The sequence below is a fragment of the Corella eumyota genome, chromosome 1 (genome assembly GCF_963082875.1).
Source record: "Corella eumyota chromosome 1, kaCorEumy4.1, whole genome shotgun sequence".
Lineage (NCBI taxonomy): Eukaryota > Metazoa > Chordata > Ascidiacea > Phlebobranchia > Corellidae > Corella > Corella eumyota.
Window position 1 is genome coordinate 22,437,010 of NC_137490.1, and position 14,287 is coordinate 22,451,296.

General features: G+C 27.2%; 1 protein-coding gene across 2 annotated transcripts; it reads left to right on the forward strand.

Moving 5' to 3' along the window:
- Nucleotides 1-4,693: 4,693 nt before the first annotated feature.
- LOC145760647 (uncharacterized) lies at nucleotides 4,694-7,977 on the forward strand. Of its 2 annotated transcripts, none has more exons than XM_082574526.1 (8): nucleotides 4,694-5,252; nucleotides 5,499-5,612; nucleotides 5,754-5,808; nucleotides 6,565-6,609; nucleotides 6,767-6,925; nucleotides 6,997-7,113; nucleotides 7,275-7,413; nucleotides 7,712-7,977. In XM_082574526.1, exons 1-7 carry the CDS (start codon nucleotides 5,061-5,063, stop codon nucleotides 7,397-7,399), a joined length of 807 nt encoding a protein of 268 aa, XP_082430652.1. In that variant the 5' UTR covers nucleotides 4,694-5,060; the 3' UTR covers nucleotides 7,400-7,413; nucleotides 7,712-7,977. The 2 variants fall into 2 exon arrangements, with proteins under 2 accessions (XP_082430652.1, XP_082430651.1); XM_082574525.1 differs by having other exon boundaries at nucleotides 4,707-5,252; nucleotides 6,764-6,925.
- Nucleotides 7,978-14,287: the final 6,310 nt, after the last annotated feature.

Below are 14,287 nucleotides of genomic sequence, written 5' to 3' on the forward strand. Positions count from 1 at the left end.
CAAAACATTTAAAATTTTGAAAAATTTTTGGATCACAAAATTTAAAATATTTTTCAATAAATTTAGTTTAAATAAATCGGTCCCAACGGTGAATGCTGTTATGTTAAACAGCAGAAAAACAATAAATAATAACAACAGCATAAGGTTAACGCTGCACTAAGCATATGTTAAACGTAGTTACCATCTGTACAACATTATTGTTTTTAAATTTATTTTTAAAGTTATTTTAAATATTTCAACTCTTTTAAAGATAAACTACTAAAACTTGATGCCACAATACTTAAAGATATTATAAATTTTATTTTTAAAATTTGTTTATTGGTTGTGTTTAATAAATCTTATATAATAAACATCATCTTATAAAGTAGAAGCTCATATTTATTTACCCTCGATGTGGGGATTTAGACTTAACAGCTTAAACATAGAGTAACATCAGTTACATTAACCCAGTCTTAAGTCGACTTTTGCAGTTTGAAATATTATAGATTACAATTGCCTGATAATTATACTGCTAATTGATTTTTGGCATGGTAGAAGTTCATACCGTTTATAGCACCTTATTTAAGGGCGCTAAAGCATGAGAGCAGTGGGTATCGAACTCATGACTTCACGTAGCAGGTCGAAATGTTCTTATCACAACAATATAGCCAAATGACAAAATGTTTTTAACTAATTTAAATAATTGCGATAGACAGAGATTAAAAAAATTAATGTAATCCATTATTTCTTATATACCATTACATGATGTATAATCAACGTAACAATGTGCATTAGTGACGTCACAAAGGACCGTAGTGACGTAACAAGTGATTATTAAGATAATGGAAGCAAAGAAAATCGGATTGGATTGTTTTAACAGCTTATTATTTAGGTCCATCAGCAGATTAAAAAATATTCAAAATTTGTAAATTAAATAATTAAAAAAAAAATTGCCCGAAAAAGTTACAAAAAGATAGTTTATATTTAATAAAAAAAAAATATTTGTTATTAATTTAAATATTCAAATTTTTAATTTCAAAAAATCGTTTTAATTGGAAAAAAATTTTTAATATTTAATATTTGTTTAGTTTTAATATTTATTGACTTTCTTTGTCCTAATTAACAATCGCAAATTGTTCCTAATACAATATACAAATATGACGTCATATTAGTAATAGACCAACTGTTCGAAAATATGAATTGGTCGATATTGTTCTAATTTTAATAAATCATTGAAATCAAATTTTTAAACGTCTTAAAAAGTAGAACAATTATTAACTCAACATTTTTTTTTTTTTTTATTTAGGTTTTCTTTTTTTTTTTTATTTACGCGCATTGATAAAAGTAAATAATAAATACGATATACAATTAATATTACAACAATGCGACGGGAAAAAATGACAAAATCAATTTAATGATTTAAAACATGCCAAAAGTATTAATGTTTACATAAAGATTTTAAGTATGTTGTGACATGGTCACCAAACCCAAAAATTCAACACTTTTAAACCAAATTTTTAGAAATTAAAAACTTTAACTTTATGTAGTTACAAAAAAATATTTTAAATATGTCAAAAATCGTGGATTTAAAAGTTAAACTAATTTGTTATTTTTAAAATCGTCAAATTTTTACAAATTTTCACCTCAGTGAACTTAAAAGTTAAAAAAACACGAAGATTGAAACACAGACAATCTATTCAACCCTCAAGCGACGATCGACGTACAAACGCACCTGAAATAAACGAATGTTTACACAATCTTGTTGGTAAAGGGTTAGAAAACCTGCTAGGCTTATTTTTGTCGCCAACTTTACTTTTATCGATCGATAAAACGCGAGACGTTTGGTCACGTGATCTGATTGTGACGTCAGAGCATGGGAAAGTCGAATTATTCGGAAATTGTTACGAACGCGATAGTGAACAATGGTCGAGGTCATCTCGGCTCAAACATTTCCCTTCCCAAGGAAGTTTGGGCGATGATTCTTCGATTTAAACAATGCCCTTTGTGACGTCATACACCAAAACAATGAGGCGCGAGCAGTATGAGATTGGGACGCTCGAAAAGTTTCGAAAATCGATAAAAAGTTTTTAAACAAAGATTCGACTTTTTTTTTGGTCTAATTAGGATCCAATATCTAGAACACAAAAATTTTCATAAAATCCCAAATTTTTTGGTGAATTTCTGTAAAGAAAACATTAAATATTTCATTTTAAGATTTATGTAAAATTCCCATAACCACGAAACCTGGGACTTTGATGTAAAAGTTACTACCTTATGACGTCACAAACCCAACTACAGACAATTTTATTTTACTCAAATACGTTAAAAATTTAAAATCTGGTTTAAGAACACCTAACATCATTTTAGAATATTTAAACAATCAAAAAAAAAAAAAAATCGTAGTTGTCTGCCTAACGCTGCGCCCATACAAGCAGGTGACGACATAAAATGTACATTGTTACGTCACAGTGCAGCTGTCGCGTGTGGCAGACGCGCGCCTTTAGTTTTATATTTATCTCAAATATTTTATTCGAATAATATAAAGATGTATGCTCGATAGGGATCGAAAAATAAATATTTAATTTTTTATTTATTTATTAAAATATAAAATACATTAGAGTAGATTTTGTTAAATTTTTAGTAATATTTAACCAATATTTTTAGCTTAAGTATTTAATAATCTAGTTAAGTTGTTATTTAAAAACTAAAGTCAAAATAACTTAAATTTAAAATTAAAGTTAACGAAATTATTTTCTTTTAAACCCAAGAATAATTTTTTTTTATCTAAAACCGATATTTCAATTGCAGAAACAAATATTAAAGCCAAGACAAAAATCCCCAAATCCAGAATTCCTAAAATTTCGTGTGAAAAAAATTTGTCAAATTAGTTTAAAAATAAACAACGACAAAACGCACGTCGGGTTGCTTGGCGTGCAGTCTTTATTACGTAACAGTCACTTTAATTGACAAGTCTACAACCTATATCAGTACCAGGACCAAGTTTTTTTCCGTATTTGCCGTTTATTACATTAATATATCGTGGGAAAGCTTAGCTTATTGGTACTTCATTCACATGGCTTCAACACAACCACATGAGCTTTATATTAAGGTGGTGGCTTATATGATAAATAAGAGAAGGCGAGATGATATACATATTGTGATCCGCGATAACAATATTAAGACAAGCGATAATATCAAATAGGCGGAAAGTGGTGTTTTGTTTGTTTACCTTTTGCTTTGCCAGAAACAAGATTTATTTAATATCTCACAATTCTCACGAATATTTGAAATTTCAATTCAATAAAAACCGCATTGATTCGTCGCTTATATTTGTGCCCCAAATTTTGAATCCAACAATAAGGATTTTATGTAACTTTTTATTGTGTATGGGGTATATAAAAAGTTCAATAACATTAACATATTTTCAATTTAATTAGGTTTAAAATCATAAAGTTTTATAAAATTGAAAATAAATTTAAAAGATTGAACCAAAAAAAATATTGGAAATAAATAAGCATGGGAAATGGAATGTGTTCAATATGGTGCAATGTAAATATTAATATTCCCTTGGCAATACTATAGGAAGTAGTTGTGTATATTTGACCGCCTTAAATAATGGGAAAGTTAAATAATTGCTCATTTTTTGGACAATTTTTTTAAAGTCTTAATTTTCATTTTTTTGAATTAAATTTAAAAAATTTGAACATTTTTTTTGTTTTTTGGTTTTTCGCGTATTGATAAAGGTAAATAATAAATACGATATACAATTAATATTACAACATTGCGACAGAAAAAAATGACAAAATCAATTTAATGATTTAAAACATGCCAAAAGTATTAATGTTTACACAAAAATTTTAAGTATGTTATGGCATAGTCACCAAACCCAAATTTTGGTTGCTAATAGCCACTTTTTTATTGGGATTAATTTGCTTTAGACCACTTTTAATTTAAGATATTTATGTTTAAATACAAACAGGTTTTAGGATTTGCACATTTTTATTTTCCTTCTAAGCTTACGCACCCGTATTACATCTGTTTTAAAGTAAAACCTACAAATATAAGGATTAGATTGCTAAGTGTGGCACGATAACGCGATCTCTTTTTGTTCTATCTTATACAACCCATTAAACGCCTTTCTCTTGTTCGAGAATAAAGAGTAATTATACGATTCTATTGTGTACAGACGTGCGCCTACTGTGACGTAGGGAAAAAAGAAATCTTTTTTCTCGTCGGGTATTTAGTTTCGGCAAAGTTAAGACACAATTCACATTTTCACATGCTTTAAAGTGGATCTACCCCTCCACCCAGCATGACGTTAATAGCTTAATGGAGTTTTTACAAAGATTTAGTCAGAAGTTGATTCAATAAAAAGACGAAAAAGTCGTTTTAGAACAAATAACTTAATGTTATAGTTTGATATTTAAAATCTATTTATAGCTGAAAAAATCAAGTTTTAGAAAAATAGTTTTTAAACAAACTTAGAAATCTTATAAACAGTTTTTAAAAATAAAATTTTAAAATAAAAATAAAAAATGCATTTTAAGAAAATTCTTTTTTTTAAATAAACTCAAATATTTAGTCAAAGTTTTCTAATTTAAGATTTCAATTACTGAAAGAATTTAAATAATTATACAATTCAGTAAAAAATCAAGCTTTTAACTTGTTTAAATAATGCTTAGTTTTATAAAAAGAAGACTGAAAAAATTTTTGGATCTTTTTTTTAACTAAGTTTCCGTATTTGTAAAAAGTTTAAAAACTTTTCAACAAAAAAGTTAATTTAAAAATAAATAAATGATATTTTATTTTATCGATATTATATTTGACCATGCGTAATAATCGATAAAGTTAAGAATAATGGGTCATTGTTTCAAGATAATATAAAATATTTCCTCTCATGAGACAATCAAATAACAATGCTCATTCTCTTCCCAGCTGTCTGCATTTAACCACCAAAATTAAAATAATATCTGTGACGTAATAATAAGCATCCGTGACGTCATACTGTTCGTTGTCAGCAAGAAACCACTCACGCCGAAGTTAAGAACTTAGTCAAATATCGTCGCTAAAATCGAAAAACAATGAATTTTGTTCAACTATTTATGACGTCACTATGTCTGATTGTTATTTTTGGAGTTTATGAAGGCGCTGCAGCGTCCACGAGAGGCAGTAGAGGATTGTTAAAGAGGAACGGTTGCACGATCGCTTTAAAGACTTGCCGGAAAGATAAAAACTGCAGCGAGGCGTTGGTCAATATGAAGTTAAAATGCGCGGTAAGTCGATTAAAGGGTTTGTGACGTCATAATATAAAACAATGTGTCAAAGACAATTGTGTTTTTTAATATATTTCAAAAAAAAACTTTTTGAGCGGTAATTAAAAGTTCTACCCAACTCTATAATTGGGTTTGTGACGTCATAATATAAAACAACAAGTTAAATTTAAAGACAATAATAAAGATTTTTTTAATAGAAGTGATGAAAAAAAATTTTTTTGAATTAAAATAAATTTTTTGGTTCAGGTGAAAGATGGAAAATGTGACGCAAAGATGTGGGATCTTCCGATTTGTTCGGAAATTATGGAAACCTTGACCGCGACTTCGTTCGAATTAAACAATCGATGTGTTTGTGATAAGGTAAATTTGTTATTATGACGTCATAAGTATTTTTAAAATGAGAAACATTGCAGTTTTATTAAAAATTAAAAGATATCTTAAACCCTGTTTTTAAACAAATAAACATGACGTCATTAACGTTGTTATTATTACGTCATATAGAAAAACAATGACTGCTCGTCGATCTACAGCAAGTTATACGACAACCCCTGTTTCGGTAAGTTTGCAAATATTTCGAACCCAAAACAAAACGAAAAATTTGAAATGATTTGAAGTCGGGTAACATAACGACCTTTAGTGTCAGGTTTTGTTTCTTATAACAGAGCCAGACGCCAGCTTTAGAATTTCGAGTAGTGGGGACGTAGTAACATGAGCTTGCTTTTTCAAGTTGGCCTACCGCGTTGTTTTGTTAATTGGTCGGGTTTAAACGATTGTTGTTTTATCTTAGATGATATTTGATGGCCTTTCGGGGGTGAATCAAAGTGGTTAAACTTAATATTAGGTTTAAAAAGATCTAAATTTTTTGATTTTTAAAAGTCTTTTTTTTAGCTAGGTTTAGTGACCATGCCATAACATACATAAAATCTTTACGTAAACAATAATATTTATGCAATGTTTTAAATCATTAAATTGATTTTTTCATTTTTTCCCGTCGCATTATTATAAAAGTATTGCATATCTTTTTATTCACTTTCATTAAAGCGCAAAAAAACAAATTAAAAAAAAATTAGACTGTTTAAAATAAGATTTAAATGTGTATTTGGGTTTTTAGTATAACTCTTGTATTTCAAACTTTTGTTAATAAATAAATTCTAAAGGGTTTAATATTTGAATATACAAATTTAGTGAACATATTACTTTTATGACTTTGTTTAAATGTCCAATTTTCTGCAAAAGTTGACCAAAATTAACAGTTTTATATTTTTGTATACATGGATTAAAAATAAATTTTAATTTTTTCCTTTTTTTTTAGGTTCCGTTCGATACCTGAAAAGTTTAAATATGTTGCCTCGACCAGGTGAGTTTAGAGTTAAATTAAAATATTATAAGTTATTAAAAATTAAAAAAAAATTTTAATGATGTACATTTTTTTACTATAGCATTTAAATATTTATCTAAATAAAAAATAAATTAATTAATATTTTTAATTAACTTTAAATTAATTAAATTAGAAGAAAGAGTTGTCAAAGAGAAAACAAAAACAGAAAATGTTGAACAAAAGGTTGAAATCAAAAAGGATAAATTTTTGGAGAATTTCATGGCGTATGATGCTGATGACGTACAACATTCCAGTTTTACTACGTCATTAAATATTCTAAACAACGATTTTTTCGGTAAGTTTGTTTCGTTATTTTTATCCTCAAAATTTTTTTTAAATTTTTATTTATTTTTTTTATTTTTTTAGACGAACCTGCGGCCGAAGCAATAAACGATGACGTAACAGTCGATGACGTCACTAACGTAAACGACGATAAAATGACGCCGACCAACGGATCCGTACATGACGATGGGTTATTGTTACGTAAGTACAATACACATTGTGGTTTTCATTGTTAATCCAATTTAAACAAAAAATTGTAATTTAAAAATATAAAAATCCAAGATTTATAGAAATTTAAATTTAATTAAAATAATTAAAGCAAATATTTCAACAAATATTTTTTTAAATTAATTTTATTGCAGACGTTGTTGCTATAGCGACAGGAATTTTAATGTTGTCGATGTTAATCTTGGGGGCAACACTGCTCGTCTACTTCAACATAAGAAGGAAAGAAAACAAAACTGAAAAAAACAATTCACCCTCGTGACGTCATAATCAAAGGTAAATTGACGTCAAATTTAAAAGTACCAGCAGCGTGGTGTAACCACATTAAGTCCTGGGTCCGATTCCCACCGCTCCCATGTTGTAGCGCCTTTGAGTAAGGCACTTTAAACAGTACAAACTCCTGCTGAGCCAGCACTTAATCAGCAGCTTAATTATCGTGCAATTATAATCTATAAAATATCCCAAATTGCCACAGGCAACTTGAGACTGGGTCAGGGTAACTGATGTTACTCTATGTTTAGGTCGCGCATTCGACTTTTTTATTTTATTTTAATTATTTTTTTCATTGTTTTAGCTGAAAGCTTTTCATCATCGAAATCGCGACTTGAAATGATTGCACGACGTCATCAAAATGACGTCATCGTAGCATCGGACCAAGCGAGAAACGCGAGAGTGACGTCACAAGTTATTTTTGTTCCAAACAATAGGATGACGTCATAAAAATTTTAAAATGACGTCACAAAAAACAACTCATTTTATTGTTTTTGCTTTTGAAAAAATTTTATTTATTTTTTGTAACTTTTTTGTTTTTTTGTTGATTTGTCACAATAAAAGTTTTAAAAAATATTTTTTTTGATATTTTTTTTTTTTTAAATACCTAATCTTAGATCCTTAAATTTTAAATATTGTACAAAAACTGATAAGATATACCACCAAAAAAGAAAAAAAAAGAAAAATTCGTAGAAAATTTATTTCTAAAAATAGTTATAGTATTTTTAAACCCAAGTTTCTATAATTATTAAAATAAATTATCATTTTTATTATAACGTTTAAATCCCATGCCTAAACTGTTAAAAATTGAATAAATATACCAACCAAAATGTTGATATAAAATAAATCAAATAAAATAATTTTAATTTTTAAAATTCCATAACCAACAAAAAAATGAAAATATTTTTACAAAGCTTTTATTACGAAGACATCTGTAAGACATGATTATTGATTTTTAACACAATTGTCTCAACAACAATTACTATTATGACGTGTCAATATTGAATTTTCACTAAAATTACATTTATTGTGTTTAGAATTTTCTGGCATTTTTAATTTAAATTTTCTTTTTAAAGAGCTGAAAAAATTTAGCGTTTTTTGTTATATCAAAAAAAATAATTTATTTATAAAACAAAATTGAAAAAAAATCAGAGAATTCTACAGAAAATTTAAAATTTTTTCCCTAAATCGCGCTGTGAATTGTTACTTCAGTTAAGCTTTTATGACGTCATAGTTAATATTTTGTCACAACAATCACAAGGATTGCCGACATAAATTATTAACTGAATCGAAATTGCACTTGTGACACTAACAATGTAGATTATGACGTCACGAGATCGAAATACAGAAACTAGAAACTTGGTTAATGGGGAAAACGTGTTAAAACTTCAGTTGTAAACTCAAACTTTTTATCTTTAAACATTTCGAGATTTTAAATCGATTTTTTAATTTAAAAGAAAATAGAAAATCGTGTTTTTATCTAGAATAGAAACACAAAAAGTTAACAGAAACGTGTAGATAAAGCTAAAAGGTTTTAATTGTCAATTTAGAGCTAATTAAAAGATGAAATTACATTTCTATTCAGCCGTAATTAGTAAACATATTGATTACAATTAATATGTTTTTAAGTAAGGCTAGATTGTTTTTTAAATTTAGGTTTTTTATTTTTGTTTTTCTACCTACATTTATTTTTAAAATTACGTTATTTTATTTTTAAGAACATTTTAGTAAAATTTCAATTAAAAATTAATTAATAATTGTTTTAATAATGATCAACAAGTTATTTTATTTCACTCTCTTGGCCACTTGTTTGTTTTATTATGACGCCACCTTCGGTATTATGACGCAACAGGTCACGTGTATTGACGTCATGAAAGATTGTAAAAAGAACAAAACATGTTTGAGTGCTTATAGAGATGCAAGAAAAAAATGCTCGGTAAAAAAAATTTAAAATAATTTCTAAAAAATATTTTTTTATTAAAAATAACCTTAATTAAACGAAGTTTTCTGTTTTAAATACAATTTTCGAACCAAAAATACTCAAATTTTAACTTTTTAAAAACTTTGTTTTATTTCAAACATAGAATGACAGAATAAACTTTATTAAAGTAAAATCGTTATTTATTGAGTTTTCAGCTAGTTTAAAACAAATGTAATCCCTTCCCCAAAATCGATGGAAATTCTGTTTCTAAAAAAATCAATTTTAAAATTTAAAATATTTTAAAAAATAAACCTTTTTTTTCAAATAATTTTTATTCTGTTAATTAAATTTTATATTTATCAAAAATTATTATTATTCTGTTGTAATTTACGTAATACATCAATTTTTAACGTATTTATGACGTCATAATAGATATATTGTTATAGTACAAGGATGCGGTTTGTGTTGAACAACTGGAGGACATTCCAGAATGTGAACAATCGACCGATTATCTTTTAAACAATTGGTTCCCGAAAACCGAATGCGTTTGCGCCGGAAAATATTTTAAAGTAAAAATTTTGAAGATTTTAAATCTTTTTTTAGACTTATTTTATGAAATGTCTGCGCAGCAGTTAAAACACCATTTAAAACAAAAATATCACGTTAACATCATTTTTAAAATAAAAACACTACTTTAACACCATTTTTAAAACGAAAATACCATCTTAACACCCATTTATAACAAAAATACCACTTTTCATTTTAAAATACAAACACCAATTTTAACACAATTTATACACAAAAAACACCATTTTAATACCACTTATCAAGAAAAGCACCATTTTAAAATAAAAAATAACACCTTTTACGATATTTTTAAACAAAAACACCATTTTAAAATAAAACCACTATCTTAACACCACTTTATAACAAAAATACCTATTTTAACACCATTTTAAAAAAAAAACACCATTGTAAAATAAAAACACCACTTTTAACACAATTTATACACAAAAAACACCATTTTAATTCCACTTATTAAGAAAGACACCATTTTTAAACAAAAACACCACTTTTACCACCATTTATAAACAAAAACACCATTTTTAAACAAAAACACAATTTTAAAACAAAACACCATTTTAACACGAAAACACCATTTTCAGAAACAACGTGACGTAATGTTATTACATGTTATTAATATTTTAAATATTTTTGGAACTATAAAAAAATATATAAAGTGTAAATGTTAAAAATAATTTTGGTTAAAATTTAACTTTTAGATTTCGGAACGAACTTCGTTAAATTTTGTCGAAAAAGTGAAAAGGTGTTCCTTGATCCATGGACAAATTTACTCAAATCCTTGCACTGGTCCAATTATTATTTTAACTTTATCTAATTATAACTTGAAAAAATATTTAAAATATTTTTACAAAATTTTGGTTTTAAAGTGTTATTTATATTGGAGGGTTTTGCAATTTTGTAAGTGATGTATATAGCACTTTAGTGTGGTTGACACTGAATCACAAAATGGCTTTAAAGCCTTTAAAAACTGTCTGTGGTACTTACAATTTAATTTTCAAAGGCACTAAAAAATGATTAACATAAAAAACCAGGTTACCATATTTTTTGTGTGATGTAGAAAGTACTAAGTAGCGTAGTGAATGTATACAAGCTAGTACTTTCTACGTCATCACAAACAGGGCTTTCCTTTTCTTTTTTTTAATTAATTATCGCTAATATATGACTTTAACTTTATTTTTTGAGTTTAAATGTTCTATAAAAAATTTGTTTATTTTAAAGATATTCTCAACTTTCGAAAACACAATTCCATGACAATAAAATCCACCGTTTTCGCTACAACGATTACTACGACAAGTTACCATGACAACAACAAGTTCGGTGAGGTCTGTGTCGTCACGTGCATGGTCAGTGTTAATTAGTTATGACGTCATAGTGATAATAAACGACGTTTTGTTAGTGTTACAATGAGCAAACTTGAATGCAAAAACCATTTTAATAATTTGAAAATAAATTCTGGCAATAAATTGACCATTTAGTAACCATATAATAAAATTTAACCATATAATAAAATTTAACCATATAATAAAATTTAACCATATAATAAAATTTAACCATATAATAAAATTTAATAAAATTTGACCATTCAAATCACTTTTAATAATTATTTTAACTTAAACAAACTGGCATTAAAATAATTTTTTAACATTTCTAAAAATGTCTCCAGATATTTCACCAGAAAATTACAGCGGAAACAATTCCACCCAATCACAAACAACTACGTCATCAACAACTGATGAGGTTATCCGCGAAGAAGATAAATACGAAATCGACATGTTGTTTCGAAGTAACATTGATGACGTCATACCACCTCCGTTTGACCCCGTGACGAAGGTCAAACCAACTGCAGTCGAAGATAAAGTAAAAATATTAATGACGTCACTTGCAAACAAAGGTGATTATAACGTCATTTTAACGTCACGAAAGTATGTTTTAACAAAATGTTTTAATTTAAGCTATGACGTCACGACAAAACACAACAAATGACGTCACAACTGACGTCACTGCACTCATTAAACAGCCTTTAAAAAAAAAAATCCCAGTAGGTGAGAAATTGTTCGATTTTATAAAAATTTGGTAAAAATAAAACGTGGCCGAGATTTTAAAATTCAGTATTATTTATTTCAGTATTTATTTATTTTATATTTTAACCTTAAAAGCGATTCTGCAAAATACATATTGTTATGTCTTGAGATATATTATAATATTATCTCTAATATGGAACTAAAAGTCAACCTTGCAACCATTGGTTTAACATACATCTACAAGTCTGTAGTGTGTTAAAATCAAAATAAAACATATTCTGTGTTTATTAAACTTGCAAGTTATTGAAAACAACTGTAAGGACTTGGTTACATAAGCGGTGGAGATCAAACTTTTATGTTTAATAAGTTCTTACACTGAGTTTTAACAATTGAAATATTAATTGTTTAAAGGGACGATTGTTCTTGTTGTGGGCGTCGTGGTTATTGGAATAACATTACTGGGAGTCGCTTTGTTATATAAAAGGTAATTTTAAACTATTTAAAAAACTTTAAATCCCACGCGTATAATTACTGATACTTATTTTTAAACAACTTTCATTCCAAATACCTTGTTCAAATCATAATATTCTCTTTGTTTTAGTAAATAATTGACGCCAATATCTATTATGACGTCATAAGGAGTCTTGTATTCCCATAGGTCGCGCGCGTGGCTTCGCAAGCTTGTAAATATTTTAGAATAAGTTGATCTTTGTGCGAAGTTTATTAATAATTGAACGAAATCTGACGCTTTCTGATTTAATTTCCTTGACATTTTAGCTGACAACCCTGTTTTATTATTATGACGTCATTATGTTATGTGGAATAAGATTAAAAATAAAATTAATTAAATTTTAATATCGTAAAAGTCTCAAAAATTAAAGTTTTGTAAAATTTAATAATTGAAATCTACCAAATTTATTTTTTTAGAAAACGAAGTCAAGGTTATATTGCTGGTAGAAAAAATCTAAATTTAAGAGAAAATCAGAAAAGGGAGGAAGGAAATGGATTGACCGACGAACAATTATAATTCTATGGAAAAAATTTATAAAAAAAACTTCCGCTAGATGCTGCTGTTGAGCCAACATTAACGTCCAACTTTATCAAATATATGAAACATTTTTTTTTTTTGTATATATCTTTATCCTAGATGTGGGAAAGTCGAATGCGCGATTTAAACATTGAGTAACATCAGTTACTCCGACCCAATCTCGAGTTGCCTGTGGCAGTTTGGGATATTATAGATTATATTTACTCAATAATTATACTGTTGATTAAATATTGGCTAAGCAGGAGTTCATACCGTTTATAACGCCTTACTCAAGGGCGCTACAGCATGAGATCAGTGGGGATTAAACCCACGACCTTATGTGTTGTGTAGCAAGTGTTTCTACCACTACACCACGCTGCCGGTAATTTAAGTTCACTTAGTAAAAAAAAATCTTTAATTCCAACGAAATTTAATAATTTTTTCTTAATTTTATTATGAAAAGATACAAAATGCTAAATAAAAATTGTATTTAAAATATTCAATACCTGAGAACAGGCAGTCATTTCAACTTTTAAACAAGTGCAAATTCCTTAACATGAAGCATATTAAAACATAATTTACGTCATCAATATATTTGTACAACTAACAGTGGATGTATTATACAGGTTAATCATTCACACATTACACCACAGTTTGTTCAAACAGCGACGAATTTTTAATGTTATCGACCTAGAGATCAATGTTAGTTAGAGTGAAGCTAAAAATATCAGATTATTTAGATTATTCGCCCACGAATAAGATGGTGTTATGAGAAATTAAAGACGTGTTAAATCTTCTGTAATGTTCTGTTTTAAAATATGAGCAATTAGTTTCAGAGAAATGCAGATTTAATGCTCAAAAAACGTGTCTCAAATTAAAAAGATATCTTATCATGTTTATTTAAAATTAGAAAACGAATGTAGTTATCAGTTGTTTAATGTAAATTTTGTGAGTGTTAAAAACCTGCTAATAGTTGAGATTTTATTTTTTAAATACTCGTTTTAAAAAGTGTGTTAATATGAACTTAGTTTCAGCATAAGGGTTAAATGGGTTAAAAAAAAGAATTTTTTGAACGATTGGTGATGTTGTTTAGTTTAATTTGCGTTAAAAAATTTAAAGATAGTTAATATACAATAAGTGATCTTCATAAATCACATGACCACAAATAAAATTATTATATTTAATAAATCAAAACTAAAAATCCAAAAAAATAATTGGTTGTATTACAAACTACCGCAAAAATTTTAATTTTTTTAGCTTACTAATTATCGAAATTAAGATATGGAAATATCAGATTGATTAAGATAAATGGGTAAAAAGTTAAAG

Excerpts from the sequence above, each read along its gene's own strand:
- LOC145760647 (XM_082574525.1), top strand. The coding sequence starts at position 5,061 with ATGAATTTTGTTCAACTATTTATGACGTCACTATGTCTGATTGTTATT. Across the intron at positions 6,610-6,763 it reads AAATATGTTGCCTCGACCAG|AAGAAAGAGTTGTCAAAGAG; the intron begins GTGAGTTTAGAG and ends TAATTAAATTAG. Across the intron at positions 6,926-6,996 it reads TCTAAACAACGATTTTTTCG|ACGAACCTGCGGCCGAAGCA; the intron begins GTAAGTTTGTTT and ends TTATTTTTTTAG.